At 39.7% G+C, this 20,774-nt stretch overlaps 1 protein-coding gene across 1 annotated transcript in view; it reads left to right on the top strand.

Moving 5' to 3' along the window:
- XYLT1 (xylosyltransferase 1) overlaps positions 1–20,774 on the top strand; it is a 310,150-nt gene that overhangs the window by 254,575 nt on the left and 34,801 nt on the right. The window contains exons 7-8 of the mRNA XM_007064382.4: positions 13,013–13,229; positions 15,557–15,733. Coding sequence (XP_007064444.2) covers positions 13,013–13,229; positions 15,557–15,733 — 394 coding nt within the window. The remainder of the gene's footprint in view (positions 1–13,012; positions 13,230–15,556; positions 15,734–20,774) is intronic.

Genomic DNA, 20,774 nt, shown 5'->3' with positions numbered 1-20,774 from the left:
GATGCTGTTAAATCTTAAGGGAATGGAATGGAAACAGTTCAGAAAAGTTCCATTAATTTTTTTCTGTATTGTTTTATCATTTTCTTTTTGTTTTGGATGTTTCCCCTCCCTCTTGTGTCACATAACCCCATCTATGGTCTTGAGTTCTAGAAAACAGATAGACATCCACTCTAGAGCCGCTTAGTAGACATGTCCTTATGGTTTTCAGCATCCAGCAGTAGGAGCCAATCTTATTCTCACTGGCAACCTTAACGCACCATGGTTCAGGATTGGTTCCCAAAATCCTCCAAACCTTTACATCAGATGTTTAGTGAGGTAGGTGCCATTTTCCAACATAGCACATGCTACTCCGGGTACTGTATATTGTGTTAGGTAAACGGTTGTGTTAGGTAAATGGACAATATTACCTTTGTTATCTATTTCTAAGCAGCTAGCCTGAATACTGGAGAATAGAACATCCAGTAATTGCTGCTGTATTACTGTTCTTATGAATCATCCATGTAATACCCGGCACTACTAAGTACTATACATAAAGTGCAATTTACTGTGCCTGATGCCAAAATGTTTTTAACCACTTAGCTGCCAGAAGCCTGTACATTCTTAATAGTTCTGAGCTACGAAAGTATTTGTTCAATGGCTTACTTAGCTGAAATTTCACACCGCACACATTTCAGTACTGTATCATCCTGAAATACCTTGACGAGAAAGGTCTATTCATTGCCAGTTGGAAACATAGTCCAGTATTTGTGGACGCAGTATATCAGCGGAAGTAGTAACACTCTTCTTGGTATGCAAAGCAAGTGCATTTACAATTTTTATACCTTACAGCTAACTTTCAGATACTCCCCATTGCTTCCTAATCAGTGCTAGAGGTGACATAAAAACTGCTTGTACTTGGCAATTTGCCTTCTCCTAGCTTTTTCATTTTACTCTGTTTAGAAGATGGTGATCAGAAGAGCCCAGCACTAAGGAAAACAAAATAGGCTGAAAGTGTGGGAAAAAATAAAGTAAGATCAGCTCAGATGGCCTCATAGGAAAATAGCCTGGGATTGTTTTTAGCAATGTGTTTGAATGAATTTGGCTTGTGAGTACAGGAACAGTATCAGTCACCAGCCCAGATAGGTGACGTGATTTTAAGTCCTCCTAGAAAATATTTTGTTGTGCACAGAGAAGAAGGGAAAAGAAGAATTATTGGTTGAGAGAAAGCAAAAAGATTACATGAAATCTTTTGTGCCTACTACTTAACAACTAGCTGCTGATTTCATTTTTAATTGTATAAACAAATAATATTTTTTGTTTCCATAGTGTCTTTTCACTCAGCAACCTGAAAGCACTGTATAAAATAGCTGAGTTCAGCAAATATCATTATCCCCATTTTACCCACAGGTGAACCAAGAGCTTGGTGCATGGTGAGTTTGTGTGTGACAAGCTAGAGTGTGAATCTACATCAAAGAGCATAGTAGAACTTCTAGTGCACTATAGCCATAAGTGCCGACTCCGTGGTGCACCCACGGGCAAAAACAGTGGGTGCACCACTGGCAGTTCCACGGATTAGTGCCTTCCCCCACCCCCAGCACCTCCCGCCGCACCTCCCACCCACCAGAGGCCCCACCGATCAGCTTTTCCCCCTCCCTCCCAGCACCTCCCACCCGCTGATCCACGGCATGCAGGAGGTCCTGGGAGGAGGGGGAGGAGCGGGGGCAGGAAGAGGCGGGGCAGGGGTGAGGGTTTGGAGGAACGGGTGGAGTGGGGGTGCGGCCTGGGGCAGAGTGGAGGTTGAGCACCCCCCAGTAATTAGGTAAGTCGGTGCCTATGAAAAAAGCAGAGTCCACATAGCAAGTTAGTTCGTGGTGAGCTGATGCTATGGATTCAGACCCTGGCTTGCCGTGTACTAATTCACCGTGTAGACAAGTCCTACGTCACAGGAAGGTTAATAGCCTGATTTTGGAGCTCTGGGTGCTCAACATCTCTGAAAATCAGTGAAGAAGTGACTTGCCCAGAGTCTCACATTGAGTCATTTGGAGAGCTGTGAATGTCGCCCACATGTCCTCATTCCCTTTCCTCTGTTCCAGTCATTTGCTGTGCAGATACCAAGATGATGAGCACAATATAAATACCTAGATAAACATGAAAAATAGTCTGGCGCTGGGTGGACGTATGAATACTGTCTACACAACGCTTTTTTCTTCAAATTTTCTATCAGAGCAACCACCAGTTGTGCTCCATCAGTGGAGCTAGTGTAGACTGGGCTGTCTATGTTGCATAGCTAGATGACACGGTGCCTAAAACTGCCCTCTCTGTAATCTAACGCTCCCAACTTGGCTACTGCTCGTGGCGCTGCACTGCTGAGAAAGGTTGTAGGGTGGGGGAGAACACTAATATAGAGAAGGCCATGTAGTGGCGATTAGGTACATAACAACCATTCGTATTTGATGTTATTTGACCTGTCTCTGTGGTAAAGTCACACTGCACTACATACGCTTCATTAATAGCTGATTTTGTCCTTTCAGTGTTGTTTATTTTGGGGGACAGAATGCTAAACATTCACATTGTGTGCTCTTTAAGATTGAGAGCGAGTTCTTACATTTTTATTCTTGTAACCTCTGCTGTTGTGTTTTTGAAAACATCTCATTAGTGAAGAATGGTGGAGAAAAGGCCACAAGACAAGAAAGACTTGGAATGTTCCTCTACGGCCATGTATACAGAAGGGAATTTTAAGAATCCATGCTCCTACTAGTCCAGCTGCATCAGTGCAAGCTCTGGTAGAAGCCATCGTACAAAAAAAGTTCTGGCAGTTCCCAGTGTTTAAAAACATGCCTCTGAGGATTCTTTTCTTTGAGTGAGGGAAGACTCTGTTCCCTGACCTGCAACCCTAAAATGTTGAGGAGCTGTGAGAACTTCCAAGAACTTCTTGCCTTTGAAAGTTTAATTGCAAGAAAATGGAAAATAAGATCTTTCAAAAATAGTGCAAGCTAAATCATTAGAAAAGGTGGAGAAGGAGGAGACTTTAGAAGACTTTCTCCTAGCCAATATTTAAGGATGGGATGTGAGAAAAGAATTAGGGTTTTATATATATATATATATATATATATAGGGTGAATATATTGGGCAAATTCTAAGTGTATAAAAGAGGCAGGAAAAAGAAAGTAAGACTTTTACTGTACAGTTGGACAAATTCAAATAAAACCACACAGATCCCTTATAAGGAATGGACTAAAGGTGTGTCTTGGTGAACCCTCGATAACATTCATTACAGGGTATTCTAAGCTCTGTGGATATTTTATTACAGTAAAGATGTCATTAATTGAGATGGGTCATGTGGATCATATTATTTTCACGAGTAGGGAATATGTTTGGTACTTTGAAGAAACAAATCAAAAACTGTGCATTACCTTGCAGTTTTTGCCTTTAATTAATGAAAATGAGCTAAACCTTAGGTGTCCTGACTTTTGTAGCACTGGACCAAATGTCTGCCCAAAACCTGTTTGCTCAATAAACATGGAACCATTTGGCATGAACCATGGCAAACATGTGGTTAGAAAATACTCCCAAAAATCTGTTAGTTTTCTTTTCTTTTAATTATGAGTGCCAACCTGTTTAATTTGAGAAGTGCTTCGTACTTGGATGCCATGCATTATTATGATTGATGTCAGGACATAATTAATATTTAATCTCTAATCATTAAAGCAGATTTCATTTTCTCTCGTGTTGTTTTAAACTTGCATATTTATCATTGTTTGATTTTTCCCTTTACTTAATCCAATTATAGCAGCTGTGTCAAAATGATAATTAACATCACAGTTGGTATTACCCTCTTTGTCAAGTTTGAGTAGAATGTTTTCAGGAGGAGGCTATCTTTGCTTTTTTATTTTGTTTGGTTCTAATTTTTCTTCAAACTTGTATTTAAAGTCTCATCAAAATTAGCGGGTAAAGCAAAATTAGGTTTTTCTAAATGTCTGTTAATTGCAGAAATAATTAATTTCCTGTCAGTGCACCCCCCACCCAAAAGAGGTGTCAAGGAGACATATTGATATTTTGAAAAAAACTTTCTCACTGGAGAAACTTTTAACTGTATCTCATTTAAAACATAAATCCATGAGCCTTTCACATATTTTCCATAAATATTTTTATGTTTCTTAATTCCCTAACTCTGCCCTGGCAGCATCAAACACTATATATTGTTCCCTTACTTCGCTAAGATTCTATTTTTCTGAACTATTACCCAATCACTTTTCTCTTATACAAATCCCCATTTCTAATTTATTCCTTTGAGAAATCAGAGCTGTAGTATAATAACTTTGAGTGGTGTGCAGGGCTGGATATTTCCAATAGGCACAGTAGGTGCGGGGGAAATCTGTGTGTGTTGGGCACTGGGCAGTTGTGGTGATGGAGCTGTGCCGCGGGGTGCCTAAAAGTAAAAGTGGCAGGATCCCTGTGCTGCCCGTGGCAGTTTGGAGTGCCAAGCCGCATTTACAGCACCCATTTGGCAGATTCTCTGTTTGTTTGGGCCCTGCGTAATCGATATGCAGATTTTAAAGTGCTTTGGGGCTTTTTTTCACTCTTCCAGAGTATCCCAGGAATTGGATCTCAAAGAGTATTTTCAACATGTTTCTCATGCATAAAACACTGGTTGCTCACCTACATGAAATGTTCTTCTGGGAAAAAATTCCCAGCACATGAAAAATCAATAGGAATTGCGGCAACAGGTGTTTATTGCTACATCCCTAGTTATCAGGCTCCTTTTGTGTATGCGTGATCAGTATTCTTAAAATTGAAGGGTGAAATCCTGGCCCCACTGAAAACAATGTCAAAGTTCCAATTGACTTCAGTGGAGCCAGGACTTCATCCTAAAAGTTATTCATGGCATGGACTATGTAGATGGGGGTCTAGCACATTGAGGAAGCTACTGGAAAACAAATAATAAATAATAATAATTTTAAAAAGAGATTTTTTTTCCTGTGTTCGTATTTGTCTTCCAAGCGTTATCACAATTCACAATTCTACCAGAAATAGTTTTTGTTTGTTCGCTTATTTTTAGTTTTGAGTTTGCATATGAAATATCCCCAATCTCACTATCAAAAATTCATGGGAGAGATAAATTCTATACCAGCTATATAATTTTGTTTGATGTTTGTGCTATTGTCATTAAGGCACAAGGGACTGAGATGGCTAGGATTGTACTGTGTTTGTAATATCTCCTTCAGACCAAAGGAATTAAAGCAAGATAAGAAATAATTTCATTTTGCCCTTGCAAGGACTGTCATCAAGATGTTTCAGTTTTAACACAGTGTAAAATGGGTTACATTTTGATGTTTTTCCCCCATCTTTTTTTATCTGTACTCAGAATTTTTTCATGTTCTTTTGAAACAGCAGGGTATTCTGAATTCTGTACTTTTTTCACACCCAGTTGCCTATCATACCAGGAGGAACTCTGCCTAATCTTGACAGACTAAGTAGGTGCTATTTCTTTTTACACTGTTCCCCTCTCTACCTTGTACTCCATTTATTGTGAAATAATAGGGGGGGAAAAGCTAAGTCTAAAGGCTTTCAATACTACAAAAAAAGCATCTTGGGGAGTGTATTGCAAGATTGTGTATATGAAAGCAGGTGTGATTCTTCGAGTATATGTCCCTATGGGTGCTCCACCATAGAATATGCGCGCACCTGTGCACTCTTGACTGAAGACTGTAAAACAGAGTCCGTGGGCCTGGGCCTGCTCAGAGCAGCTCCTCAGGCTCCTGTACAAGAACATATAGAGAGTTACGGACCTGCCGCCACTCAGTTCCTTCTCAGTTGCCAGCAGCTTGAGATGGAGCACTTGGTGTCAACTGTTCTACAGCTTACTACCGATTCTCACTTACTGTGAATTTTTCTTTTTCAGAGTTTGTCAATGAGCTCAGTCAGATTACACCTGGCAGCTCTCATGGCCTTCCGCTCACTCATTGAGGGCTTCTCAGTTTTTGTCCATCTACCATGACCCGATTCATCAAGGGTTTACATAACGTTTCCCCCTGTACAGAACCCTGCTCCTGCATGCAACCTTAATTTCATTCTCAGTGCCTTAAAGAAACCTCCATTGAAGCAGTGGCTTACCTGTTCTCTCCTCCACCTCTCCCTCAGGACCTCATTCTTTATAAAGCTATCACTTCAGCTAGATAAATGGCAGAATTAGGTGTGCTCATGGCAGACTCATTGTTCACTACCTTCTACAGGGATATGGTCACATTATGTCCCCAGCGTCATTTCCTGTCTAAGGTTTTTTCAGAATACCACATTAAATCAGGAAATCCATCCATCAATGTTCTGTCCAGTGCTTCATGCCTCCAGAGAGGAATCTAGCCTACACACACCTACATGTCCGAAGGGCTCTTGACCTCTATTTAAACAGAGTCACGCCCTTCAGTATCTCTCCCAAACTCTTTGTATCCTTTGCTGAAAGGGTGAAAGGCAGCCCATTTCCACACAAAGACTATCACAGTGGGTCTTGGGTTTCATCTTAAAATGCTACGAGACTGCAAAAATATAGCCTCCTCATAGAGTAACAGCATGCACCACTAGGGCTTAGTCCACATCTATAGCCTTTCCAAAAGATGTTCCTATAGCAGTAATCTGCAGCCCTGCAACTTGGTTTTCTATCTGTACGTTTGCCAGGCATTACACTATCTCACCTGCTTTCAGAGCTGACATGACATTTGGTGACTTAGTCCTCCGATCTGCCTCGGATTTGCCTCCTCTGTACCTACCTCCACATTGAGTTAGTGCTTGGGAGTCTCCTATCCTGGAGCATCCATAGGGACGTAAAACCAAAGAAGGAGAGGTTACTTACCTATACAGTAACTTGAGTTCTTCCAGTTTTGCCCCTACGAGTGCTCCACCTCCCTCCCTCCTATCCATCTGCTGCAGAGTCTCTGGCTTTGCAGCTGATCAGGAACTGAGTGGTGGCAGGTCCATGCCTCCCTATGTGCCCTTGTCTGGGAGCACGGAGAGCTGCTCTGGGCAGGCATGGGCCCGCAGACACTGCTTTACAGTCTCCGTTTGGGAGTGCACAGGCATGCGCCCGTCTTGTGTGGAGCACCCGTAGGGACAAAACATCTCAAAGAACCCAAGGTACTAAACAGGGAAATAACTCCTCCTTTTATTTGACATCATTTGGCACAAAGAGGAAACTAAAATTGAATGAATTATTGGCAATTTCAGATTTTCAAAACACATATAATCCATGTTAGAGCTGCACTATTTGTAGGAAACAATGGATGAAATCGCAGCCCCATTGAAGACCATGGGAGTGTTGCCATTGACTTCAAGAGAGCCAGCTTTTCACTCGGTATTCAGTGTGTGCAGCCTCTCTTTCTGCACGTATTTAGATTTTTATACACTTGCATATTGTACTAGATTACTCAATGAATGGTTTATTCAGATATATTTCAACCTAGAGATTTCTCGCAAACTCTTTGCTGTACCAGTTGCATGAGTATTTGCAATTTGCTATGTGTGCTCTGCAATTGGTGAGCTACACAACAAGGTATTATTTTTGCTTCCTCCCTGGACGATTCCCACCAAGAGTTTTCAAGATGGCTGCATAAATATTTCTGGCGGACAGACTCATGCGCATACCTGTTCATACAAATATTTGCGACACTTTCTCACCAAAATTAGGTGGCATCTACAGGTGTTAGTCAAAAGTAAATAGCGGGCTGTGGATATAGTCAAAGCAGATATGTGGGTTTTGTTCAAACAGATGTTCACAAATACTTTTTTGTGGTATTATCTTAGCTCCTAGCACTCCAGGTTTGACACTGGCTTTTTGCTTGTGATGAGTTGTTTCTCCAATGCATCTTTAAATTTTTGTTCACAGTGGTCAGTGTCATGTAGTAAATAATGGTAACAAGGGGTCAGTAGGTGTTCAACACATCTGAATAACTGTGAAGTCTCAGCAGCAAGCCTTTTAGGCAAGAAGCCAGAAACAGGAAATATTTACGAAAAGGAAACTGGCTCTCAGCTTAAAAAATATACCTCTCTGAGCCAAGGACCTTTTTGTGATAAAACCTACTGGTCAAGTTTTAATATCTGACAACTTCCTATGTCAGCAGAAAAGCTTTGTTCATAGACTTTGAAAATATGTAAAATAGGAACCTTCTTTATTTAATATATTGCAAAAACTGTCAGGAATATGCATCTTTCTGCTGTAGAGATAGGAATAAAAATAATTGAGAATAAAATATAAACTTTTTGTGAATTACAAAATCACTGGCCTTGACTTTCAATTGAATATCTTCATATATAAAATAATACATGGAAAGCGTGTTATAATAATCATGAACAATTGTTCACATGACAATGAAGTTTTGGTTAACAGATAACACTTTAAAAGAGCTATTTAAAAATTGAGTTAAAAGTGCTTTCAAGTACTACATCCGTTTGTGAGTCCCTCGGCCATTTTTGTGTCTTTTCAATCACATTTTCCTATTTTAAAAATTGTTTTTCTCTCCCTATGATGAGTCACACAAACAATGGAAAGTAACTGCCTAGTATGGAAGAACAGTAAAACTTTCTCTTCACAAAGTGCTGTCAAATGCACAAAGTAAAAAGACTGGGAAAAATAGGGGGAAATAATTTTCTTCTCTAGTTTCTTTCAGGTATAGGTGTCACTTGCAACAATATTACACTTCAGACAAAAGTATGATTTTTAAATTGACTGTGTTTCTTTAAAGTCCAAATATACATTTAATAGAGCAGTTCCTTGTGTTAAATAATGTTTAATATCAGTAAATGTAATATAAAACAACTGAATAGGAATTAGTGTGAGTAGTTCACTTTAATAAATATATTTAAAGCTGATTCTTTTTAGTTGTGGTTGATGGTGTACGTTCAATGTAGAATATCTGTCTTTATAAATGCAAATTTAGCAGGGCAAATGTAGCCTTGGTGTAAATAGGTCAAACTCTGAAATCAATGTGTTTTTTCAGTGCAGTCTGACACGAGGGCAGAAGTTGGCCCAGCATGTATTTGAGAACTATAACTTTGGGTTATTATATTTGGGGATGAGTTAGTATCTGTTGCAAAACCCACTGAAGTCTGTCAGTCTTCCCTTTGGGTCAGACCCCTAATGAGGTTTGGAGCAATGCAAGTGGTTTTGCTTGTCTTAGTAGGTGACAGAAAGGTTTTCTCTTATCATATGAGCATTAATAGACATATTACATTTGATTTCAGAAGAGCAACAGGAGCTGGAGGTGGGAGGGAAGCATGAAAAAGTACCAAAGAGAAAAGAGATTTGCAGTGAGCTTTAGGGTTTTTATTTTATAATTCCATAAGCCTATCTGAAATGAATCTGTAAATATTGTCAAATGTTGCAAAGTGAGAGCAGGGTCTTGAGACACATGTTGTACCCCTGAACTGTCAAGACCAGGGGTTCTCAAACTGAGGGTCGTGACCCCTCAGGGGGTCACAAAGTTATTAAATGGGGGGTCGCGAGCTGTCAGCCTCCACCCCCAGGAGGACTGGGGTGAGTATCTTCATCTGATATTGTTCCCAATTCCATCAAGTTCCAACCCTTATACTCCACCAGCCCTGAAACATGCTTGAAGAAAGTGGTTTGTTATCTACTCTGACAACTGTACATCATCGCCGTTGCAAGTTAATTTGTGATTACCTGAGCTCTGGAGACCTTTGTGTGTAGGGGCCTTGGCACCCTTACTTCCAGTTCAAAATGCTGGAAAGCCGCTGAAGTTGTCCACTTTGGCTAATGTTAGAGAAATCTTGATGCTAAATCCATTTTTTCTTTAATCTGGGAATTATCATGTAGCTCTCCGATTGTGTAAAACCCCAAGAAGGACCAAGGAGATGGGAAATATACTATTGTCTGTGCATTAACCACTCTCCTTCTGAAGTTTAGCATGGGATGAGGTTGGTGCAGTATTACAATTTGTAGGAGCTTAACCAAACAAGACTAAAGAAATAGACATTTAAATTTAAAGACTAAGAGTGAAATCTTGGCCTCTTTGAAATAAGTGGGACAGCTCCCATTGAATTCAGTGGAGTCAGAATTTCATCCTTATATATACATGTATTTGCGCGACTTGTTCTCTGCACATAGTTTGTTTGAATGCTGGCTACGTCTCCTTGTGGGCAAGTTTAAGTGTACTGTGATTTTGTCCGATCTGGAAATCATTGCAGCACAGGCAAACGGAGAGGATTTGCCACGGAAGCTTGTTAGCAGATTGTTGTTGCACCCATATGTTATAATGTCAGGTATGTCAAGTAAAAAAATAGGGAATATAAATGTATATACACCAAACAGGCAATCATCCTGCTGAAAATTATTTTCTTCTTTTGTCTTAATATTGTATCTCATCCTATTTTGAAGCTGTTATATTATTTTAGGTAAAGTTTACACACACAGACAGCAGTTAGCAAAGGAATTGTCCTATTAGGTAATCCAGGCCATTCCCCCTGCCAGCGTAGTTCCCCGATAGAGTAGTATCAGTCAAATACTATAATCAGTTTGCTTCTGATAGTCTTGTTCTATAGGATTTTAGGATTGGGGTTTACCATGCAAATATTGCATGCTCCCAACAATTTTATAATTCTCTGTATGTGCTGTTACACAGAGAGAGAGAGAGAGAGAGAGAGAGAGTTGATTATCTGGGAAAACATTATGTTATAAATAAAGCTGTAAGGCCAGATTCACTGAGACATCCCAGCCATGAAACTGGACATATTCTTTCAGAGCCAGCTTTAGCCAGGTTTTGCTTCTGGGCAGAGGGCAGACCCATCTAATATTAATGTAATTTTAGTGCTTGCAATTCTATTTGTTTATTATCTGTTTATTTTGAGGGTAGTGTGGGGGGGTGCTGTTCACAACTAAGGAAGCTTCTTTTTAGTAACAATAGGACAAAAGTCAGGAAGTTCATGCAGACAGCAATTGAGAGAAACTAATAGGAAAGGACTCTACATCCCTCTTAAATATGATCAATAACATCCCCTGTTTGGTTAAAATAATTAATCTGAATGGTCATTTCCAGCTGCTTATTTTTTGAGAAAAGTAAATAAATGACCAAACTTTCAGACACGTTAATATTTGATTTGCAGATAACTGCATAAATATTGAATTTGAAGATTACTTTCCAGAGGACTGCATTAAAATTGCAAGACTTTTTCCATTATCCCTCATAATGGAACATGAAATTAGAAACTTGTTAATGGAAAGAAAAAATTCTCAACTCGTGTCTGAAAGTTCACGTAAATTTCACTTTACGTTAACAGTGTAGCTTTTCTTTTCTAAGTTCCAGGACTGGAAAAGTAGACATTAGACTCCAAAATTAGTGGGATTTAGACTCCTTTTACCAAGCATTTTGTCATTAGATACAAGAAACAATCAAGTTATAATTCTGTCTTGGTTTCTTCATTAATTCTAGAAGGAAGCCCTAATCAAGGAGTTAGCTTGCTAATGGGCAAAATATCAAGGTTCTAGGAGATCTGGTAGTTCACAAAGGTTTTTGTTTTGACTGTTGATTCTTTTTTTCCTTGGGGTTGTGTATCTGTGAGGGGGACGGGGTGCAGAAATGTTTTCTTTGTGTCTTAATGAAAAAAACCAGAGAAAAAATTTTACTCATAAAAAAAATACTAGTAGAGTCACTTCTGTGCAGCATCACAACACTCAGCTCTTTCAGAGCACCTCACTCCTGACCTGAAATAGCATTTTGTTCCACGTCTTGGTCGGTCTTGGTTTCCAAAATGTAGTGAACTGGCTTTCCCGTGTAACCATTGGGACTGCCATCAGACAGCACCACACAAATGCTGGCTTCCTTTACCATTTTTTTTTCAGTTTCTGAATACGGTCGCAAATGTTCTTTCTTTTAAATGTTTCTTTGTAAAAAGTAATAGATAATTACAGTGTTCTACAAAACCAAGGGTTTGGAGTTTTTTTTGACAAATAAAACACAGGTCTTTTGCTACTGGCAACACAACTCAAGTTTGCCTGCAGCTCCTAAATCCAATGGGTTTTATGGTCTCTGACTAATACCTGATGGACATTTGTTGAGTATAGATGAGCCAGATGGCGAATATTTGTTACTTCTCAAAATACACAGGCAGTCTTCAGAACTGAAAGTAGAGATCTGCATTATCACTAGAAGGCAATATCCTTCCTGACATTACATTACTGGATCAGCTAATTTATGTTTCTCATTATTCTGCTTTCTAGATGGTATCACTTTCTGGGAAGTAACTCTGAAAATGGTAAAACAAATGGAAACCTACATCAGGCAGTCACAAAGCCACCTGTGAGCGAGCAACCCATCCTGCTTTCAAACATACCTTGATTTTCCAAGTCTATTTCTCTTGCTGTATTGGACTCAAATAATCAGTGTCCATAACATTTCAATTCTATCATTGCTTCTTTTGTCTGTGGGTCAGCAACAAACAAAAAAGATGCCCAGTGTTATTTACTCTAGATGTGAAAGTGAGGATGGGAAACATACTTGTTTTATAACAAAAAGTAATAAAATTTTACTTCTGATTTTATGTGCCTTTGATAGAAATGTACGTGGAACAATAATTCAGCAAGAAAATAATTTCCATTTTCTGAAAAGTTATTAGTTATCTTTCAAAAGCAATTATTTGACTTCTTTAAAAGCAGAAATCAATTAAATCTTAAATATAAATACCTAGATTTTCTCAGTGATTTTTTTATATTGCAGTTCTGTTTGTAACGGGTTAATGAATGTTATAAACATATTACAGACATGCGGCGCATGTGTAGTGGATATTTATAAGGACATCAGCAGAAAACATATATGTGTTTATAAGCAATTGATTGACCTTTGGACTCTAACAATGTATAACAACTGATTCATTATTTATTAAAGTATTTATTAATCTTTTATAAACAATTTATAAATGGAACACTCATATAAACCATAACCATTTATTTCATTTGTCTGTAGTAGCTTCTTTATTTTGATGTTAAGAAAACACCAATTAACTTTTCATGGCTCCCTTTTCTTTTTCCTAGGTTTATTAGAAAACAAGGTCTGGACAGGCTTTTCCTAGAATGTGATACACACATGTGGCGCCTTGGAGACCGGAAAATCCCAGAAGGAATAACTCTGGATGGAGGGTCAGACTGGTTCCTATTGAACAGGAACTTTGTGGAGTATGTCATCTTTTCCAGTGATGATCTGGTGACAAAGATGAAGAGGTTCTATTCGTATACTTTGCTTCCCGCTGAGGTGTGTGGATTTACAGAAGCCTCACTCTTCAAAGCTGTCGCTAGGCCTGATGCAAAGATCACTAAAGTCATTGGGATTCTCTGTGTTGATTTCAGTGGGCTTTGGATTGGGCCCCATGTATGCTTAATGGAAAGTAATTTTACGATGATTAAGCCTTTTAATATTTCAACTACTTTTTTTTCTTTGGTTGGTTATTTACATTTTGAACCAGTTAAACTATTACAGAGTAACCAAAACTTCAAGTTTCCTTTCCTTACAAATGTCCTTCTATAAAGACTTCTAAAAACTAATAGGGATGGAGACCCATATCCATAAGTAGCTTTCCTCATCGCATCCATCCCTTTTATTTAAAAAAAAAAATAAGTACGTTAAAATGAAAGGTCTGCAAACAAAGATTTATTGTTCAATTCAAAACTCAGCTGGAAGGCACAGTCACAAATAATCTAGATCACTCAGAAATCACTCCAGCTCTAAGTAATGCAGAAGGGAGTGCAGACTAGAATTTGTTTCAGTCTAACATGTAGCAGTTTGTCAGGAAGGGTGTGCATTATCTTCAAATAGTGTACACAGTCTGACATTTTCACAGGTTGTTCTTTCACGAGAAAGAATAATTGATTTCCTTCATAGATTATCAATATTTAGGACCGATTCACAGAATTTCTGTGGAGTTTTTGCACTGATCCCTCTTGTATCTCTAAATGTATTTGAGAGCATCACCTCCATAATCATTCAGCTGTGGGATTTCCCAGGATGGATGAAATAAACAAACAAAAGTAGATGTTCCATTCTGAATGTGATCCAAAAGTGTGATTTAGATGTAAAGATGATTCATTGCTCCCATGGGTTGTCAGACTCTTTCTCCAAGGTATTAACGCGCTGTATGTGTTCCTGAGTATCTGTGAGGAAGGCTAACTTAATGACTGTCTTTTAATGATATCAGCCTTTCTCGGTGGTGGCACCTGAGTCTTTGGTGGATTGATGAGACCAATCTTGCAAATAGAGACCTTTTGTCATTCAGTTGAGCACAGTGGTTCTCATAATTTGATGGGGTTTATTATTTCACACACGTTAAATAATCTCCCTTTAATCCTATTTCTTCTAAAATTCACTTCTCTCAACTCTGATAACCTTTTCATCCATTATCTTGCAGAGAATTTCTGTATCATTATGAAAGGACACAGGGCAATGAAAAATTGGGTAGTAGGGTTTTTTTTTTTCCCTCGCTTGACTGGGAATGTATGCCTTTATGGGTTTAACCAGACAATTCAAGCGTAAAATCTATATTCACTGGGCTGTCATTTAACATTAAAAAAGGGTAGGGGGATTATTTGGGGGTCAGCCATGCTAATGCTATGCCATTTATTTATAGATCATGCTATAGCAGTTTTTAAAGACAAGACACTGCTCCTAAAAATCATCTTTCGCAGAGCTAAATTTGATCATGTTGCACTGCTGCCCTCCACAAGGTTTTCTTACGCTAGGTCCATAAGTAACTTCTAAAAATCATTCTGCCTTTCCTGACCTGTTAACCTGTTACATCGGTCCCCATTACACAGGATTTATGTAATAGTGAAATTATGATGAGATAATTAGGAGAACCCAATAGGAATTCCTTGCTGCCTTGAGTCAGCAAATAAAGACTTACAGTTTCAGAAGTAATTGCAGGAGACAGAATGTCTTTCTGGTAGCTGGGGTTAGTGTTATTTTTCTGTATGAGGTCACTCAGCTAGCAGCACATTACAAGTAATCCTTGGTCTCTGAGGTAGACAGATGAACAGAAGAATTGATTATGAGGCTGTTTATTTTTCCATCAGTAACGATGGTGGAAGAGACAGGCTGAGAGTTGTTATAGAAAACGCTTTGAAATTTATCATCAACGTGTCTCCAAGGAAAACAGTTCTAAGCGTAGTAGGCCACAGAGTAACTTCGAAGACAAAATAATGGGGATCCCTTGGAGCAGGAATTTCTCGGACAGCTGAAATAAATACAGCACAGTAATGAGAATGGTGCCTTTCAGTCTCAGGATCACAAAGCCAGTCATTCCAGAGGTCTAAAGAGCTAGAATGCCTGCGGCCAATCAGCCTTTTGTAGCATGGCTTTGCCCCAGACTTTATTATTGTTTGGCTGTGTCCGCACTCTGCTATGCTCTCTATCCTATAGAGAAGGGACCAAGGCAAAGCTACAAGGGAAGGTAAGTCTCTTACTTCTAGATAGGATAGTCCAGGTCGGTCAAGGTTCAGGACTGTAGGCTGGTTTTCTGAGCTGAAAGTGAAGATGAAAACCGAAGTCTGAGGAGCTGAATGTACTGAACTGTTATTTTCTTGCAGTCCTTCTTTCATACTGTCCTGGAAAATAGCCCTCACTGTGACTCCATGGTGGACAACAATTTGCGCATCACTAACTGGAACCGTAAACTGGGCTGCAAATGTCAGTACAAGCACATTGTTGATTGGTGTGGCTGCTCGCCTAATGATTTCAAACCACCAGACTTCCACAGATTTCAGGTGAGTCAAGTCTCTGTTTGCCATGTGTCAGGGGGGCTGGTTTTTCACCTCTCTATCTCTTTGATGTTGGGAAGCAGTCTAATTTCATAGCTATGGATTCAGGTAATAACGTAAGAATCTGTTTTCACTTTTTAAAAAGGAAGATTCTGACCCTCATGTTTGAAGGGGAAAAGCTTGAAAATGTGACCCGAGTGAACCCTGAAGGCTCAAAAGGCAAATTAAAGGACTCCAACATTTGTAATTATAATTTTTAAAGTCATGATTTGCAAGGCAATCTTATGATTTTTGGGGTCTGACTTATGGTTTTTGACACTTGGAGTTGGCAAAACTGCAGTATAGGAACCTTAAGACGTTTGATTTCCCCCTTATGCTACACTATCTAGGGACGCGTACGAGAGCAACATTGGATGGGCAGTGGGTGGGATTGGGCTCTGGGCTGTAATAGGCCTGAGTGCTTGGTACTAACAGTAAATTACGGTGTGTTGCATAAAGCAAGGTGTTACAGTTTGTATCTTTTCAAGCATTTCCCAATGCAAGGGGGCAGTGAACCACACATGAGAGAAGCTGCTCTTCGACTACGGACCAAGTTACTGGATCTGCAGTTCCATTGCCCAATCCCTGCAAGTTTCCCTGCGCAAAGCCTGTTTACTCAGGCTTTGTGTGGGGCAGGTTGCAATACCTCATGAAGCATAAATGACAGCCAGTCCGAACCAGAGACCTTATTTCTGTTGAAATATACTATATACCAAGCATGGCTAATGTCAGTGACAGAGGCACTCTCAAAAATGCTAAACAAGACATTTACCCTAAAAGAGCTTCTCTGACACACCCAGGCATCCCAAACTCTGATCCAGTAGAGAGTCCAGCGAAGAATAAGTAAAAAGCCTTTATAAACTAGAGAGAATCAGCAGCGTCTGACCCATCTCCAAGATACGAAAACATGCATTAGCCACATTTCAGGGAATAATCAGGCAAACGGTGCAGTAAAAGCTCAGAAATCACAAGTTGAAATAAGCGGAAAAGGCGACTTCTGACATATACCTGATGAGAAAGTCCCTGAAATACACACATTTCACCAAAAATATGACTCAATTTCCAAAGGAATATAAAGTGTGCTACAGAGGGAGGGAATATCAGAGGGGCGAGCACATGATCTGAGCAGTCGTAGAGTGAAAAATAATTCCTTATAATAAGATCTGTAGCACCTTTGAACTCTACCACTCCCCAAAGCTGGCACACAAAACCTGAACAAGATAAAATAAAGCCAGTTTAAAAGCTAACTAAGTAAAATTAAGAAGTGTATAACTACTAATACATCCAAGATTCTGTATAGTACAAAGCAGGAAATTTAAAAGGGACTGATCAAAAAGTAAGAGCCTCTGCCATAGATGGCACCTTTCCCAGAACCCTGTTAACATTTTGAAACAGCAAATCTATACATATAAACTATACAGCTAAATGATTGTTTTTCAGCCCTTTGATAGCCAATCTCCCTGTCCTTCTCAAAGCCCTTCCAGGAATTGTGAAATGTATAACCTAAAAGAAGCTATGTTCAGCTGACACTGTTTAAAATTCTGTTCTTGCTCCTCTTCTGGGCTTCTGCACTTCTGCATCTGCATATTCTTTGCTCCCTACTTGACCTCTTATAAATTGTTCTAGTGCTGCAGGGGCTCCAGGTCTCATGCTGACTGCTCATCATGAAAAGTTTGCTCCATCTCCCCAGCACATGGTGAGTCATCACATGAAGGAGAGGTGGAACTGGCTCTCAGTATGGGAACTGGTGCGAGTGAAGGGAAATTTCAGCTTCTGTCCCCAGTGCTCTTCACAACTGCTTTGTACAGATTGACTGTACTGCATTGTGCTTAATTGGTCTCCATGTAAGTTAACATGGCAAAATCACTCCTCGCCCATCCCTCTCTAACTTTTATCTGTATCTAGTGACCTAATTATATATAATAGGCCATGTTCTGTTTTCACTCACAGCAGTTTTATACCTGGGGAGCATCCATTGATTTGGATGAAATTAATCCTGATTTACAGAAGTGTCAGTGAAGTGGATAATCAGGCTATATATATGTGTGTGTCCATTCATATATATATATAAACTAGCTTGATTTGCCACACAAGAAATATGTTTGTAAAGCTCCTCAAAGAGTTCATTATCTGGGTTGATTCACTGAAGAAAAAAATTAAAGGCACATGTTTAAAGAAGGAAGAAACGCAGAAAAGGGAAACAGACTCCCAACAGCTCATTGTCTTATGTTCTCCCACTGAGGTTCTCTTTACACCCTCTCTGGCTGGGTGTGGCACCCTTACTACACTTTGTGACAGATATGATTAATTTTTCTGATGTTGTCCTTGTTTCCTGCCAATTGGGCAGACGTGGATAACAAGAACTTGGTGTTCTCTGCATCCAGGCCTTTTCATTCCCTCACCACTGCAATCGAACAATAGGGTTCTCTGGCAGGGGAGAGAGGAGAGTTCTCCCACTCTGTAGGGAGTGGCTGTTTTTTTTCAGGACTTTGCAACAGCCCATTCCAGGAAAGCCAGTGCAGCTGGGCAAAAGTCATACTCTCTAATAAAAAAAGAAACCCCTCAAATGAACACTTGCTAGTGCAGAAGCCATTGTCTTTGGAAATACAGAGGGTAGAGACTTCAGGAAAGGAATCAGTAAACATTGGTTATGTATCTTTGGTTCCTCTCATTTATTGACCAGGGAGGATGAATCATCCTGAAGGAAACCACTATTTATAATCTCTCTCTAACACTCTATCTTCTTTGTGTTGATCTAGTGAGCTAGATTTGTACTGTTCTTCTCAGGAAGGGTGGCTTTAAGGCATTTATGTGCCTCCAGGATTCTGCCTGCTCTGGGGGCTTGTCAAGCACCTGCAGTAAGCTTGGTGAGTCCCAGGGGCTGCTCTAACTTACAGCAGCTTCCCCATTGACTGCTGGGCAACCCTCATTAGACAAAGGGCATAGTTCTTCTGCCAGTCCCTCTCCCACATCTTCCTTTTTATCCATCCATCACAGCCCTATGCTGGGGTGGGGGGCTGAGTATCCGAACCTTATTCGGTTGTGGAACATCATATAAAGGCCAGAACATGTTTCTGAATGCAACCAGTATTAACTATATCCTGTCACAGCACAAAACTCTTGCCCCATTTGTGGAAGAAGATAACAGCAATGGGATATAAATCTGTAGCTTCCAGACATCTCCTGCTCTCTTTTGCAAGCCCATCTCTCTCTCTCCACCCCCCTCCTTCCCCTTCCCCGCCTTTTCCACAGACCCATCTCTTTCGTGTAGACTTTATCTTTGTGACCACTAATCACCATACCTCTTTGCCCCACTGACCTGCCCTGTATGGGCAGTACTAGCTTATTACTTCACATTCCAAAACGTTTAAACCCGCTTGGGACATTTAATTAATTAGCTGAGGCAAGTGATGGAAAACCTGTGCTTTTCCCAGTACGGGTTATTTTGCTTGGGGGGGGGGGGGTCCTACAGTGAACTATACCAGCAAAAGTGCAGTTTTGCTGGCATAAACGTTTGTCCACACTACTAGCTCTCTGCCAGTTACAGTACACTAGTATAGCTATACTGGCAAAAGGCTGCTTGTGTAGACCTGGCCTCACTCTGTCTTCTCCTGAATGAGATACAAAAGGACAGGATTAAACAGAATGAGAACCAAAAAAGCAAGAGCTATGTTGAGGAACATTGAACTTATAGTGTTATAAAGGAGTTGTAATTTTCCAAAGTAAATTCTTCCATCATCTTCTAAAATGATTTCAAGCTAACTGACTAGCCATCCATGCACAGTACTCTAAAATCCAAAGAGATCCTGGAAATAGCCTCTTCTGTTACAAGAAAGATTAAAGAGCAATCCATGATTTTTCCCTTAAACTTTCTGTTTTTCCTTTAATTTGATTAGCTTTCAGACACCATATATTAATAACAAGCATTGACTCTAACTTGCTTGCATTTTAATCCCCTAAACTGATTTAGCATATTCCTCTCATTTAAATGTGATGAAATTCAGGAAGAGAAGGTTGTTTATAATGGCAATATGTTGAGAATAAAATATAGATGGAATGCTGTGAAGGCTGCAGTAATCCTGTTCATTTAGGGTTTCATGCAATGGTAACATGTTCCCTAAACTTTCTGTGTATGCTCTACTAAACTTTAGTGTGATGCTGATAGAAAGCCTTTCAGTAAGTGCACTTGAAACATATTATCTTGGTCTGGAAACCATTATGGAGCTTTTTCTTTAGTCTAATATCATACTGCATCCTTGTTGGTCATTACCCTCTTATTTCTGATGGCAAAGAACCTTGTTCTGAAAGGGTGCAATCCTCTCTTGTAAAGAGGGTCAGCACAAAGCCTATGCACCACTTAAGACCCACTTAATTTTGAGGGCTTAAATGGAACTTAAAAGTGGCATATAGATCTTGTACTAGCTCTGTGCACAGGGATGAGTTTGAACAAAAGAGAACTAAGGAATGGTTGCAAACAAAGAGTTTCTATATATTTGTATTACTGTGCATAATACTGGTCTTCCTGAGTGAAATCACTCCCCTGGTACCCTCAATGACAAGTGCAAAACTTCATGATACCAGTTATGTCTTGCAAACAACTGGTAGTGAATTGGTCTTTAGCATTGTCATTATAATAGCCAAATTCATCCTGGAAGTCAGTGGAGTTACACCAGGGATGAATCTGGCCCAATGAGTCCTACAATCCTGTTGAAAAATTTCCCACATACTGTGATAAGAAGGAATTACTCAAAAATGCAAAATCTTTGGACACAACAGCTTGTTTTTATAGATCAAAGCAACAGTGAGCTATTCATCGCCACTCTTCATTTCTCTATACCTGGCTCATATCTGAGTACCTGTGAGAGAACAGTATACTTTGTCCGTATGGGTAAGGGTCACTAGCTTTGACCGCCTTAGGATTTTTTTTTTATGTAGAACTCCCCAACTGAATCAAGATGACCCCTCTGATATCCTTTGCCCATCTTTGACCACTGATCTGATAGACGTT

The sequence above is a fragment of the Chelonia mydas genome, chromosome 10 (genome assembly GCF_015237465.2).
Source record: "Chelonia mydas isolate rCheMyd1 chromosome 10, rCheMyd1.pri.v2, whole genome shotgun sequence".
Taxonomy (NCBI): domain Eukaryota; kingdom Metazoa; phylum Chordata; order Testudines; family Cheloniidae; genus Chelonia; species Chelonia mydas.
The sequence above is the reverse complement of the archived record's forward strand: the minus strand, read 5'-3'. Positions and strand labels throughout refer to the sequence as shown.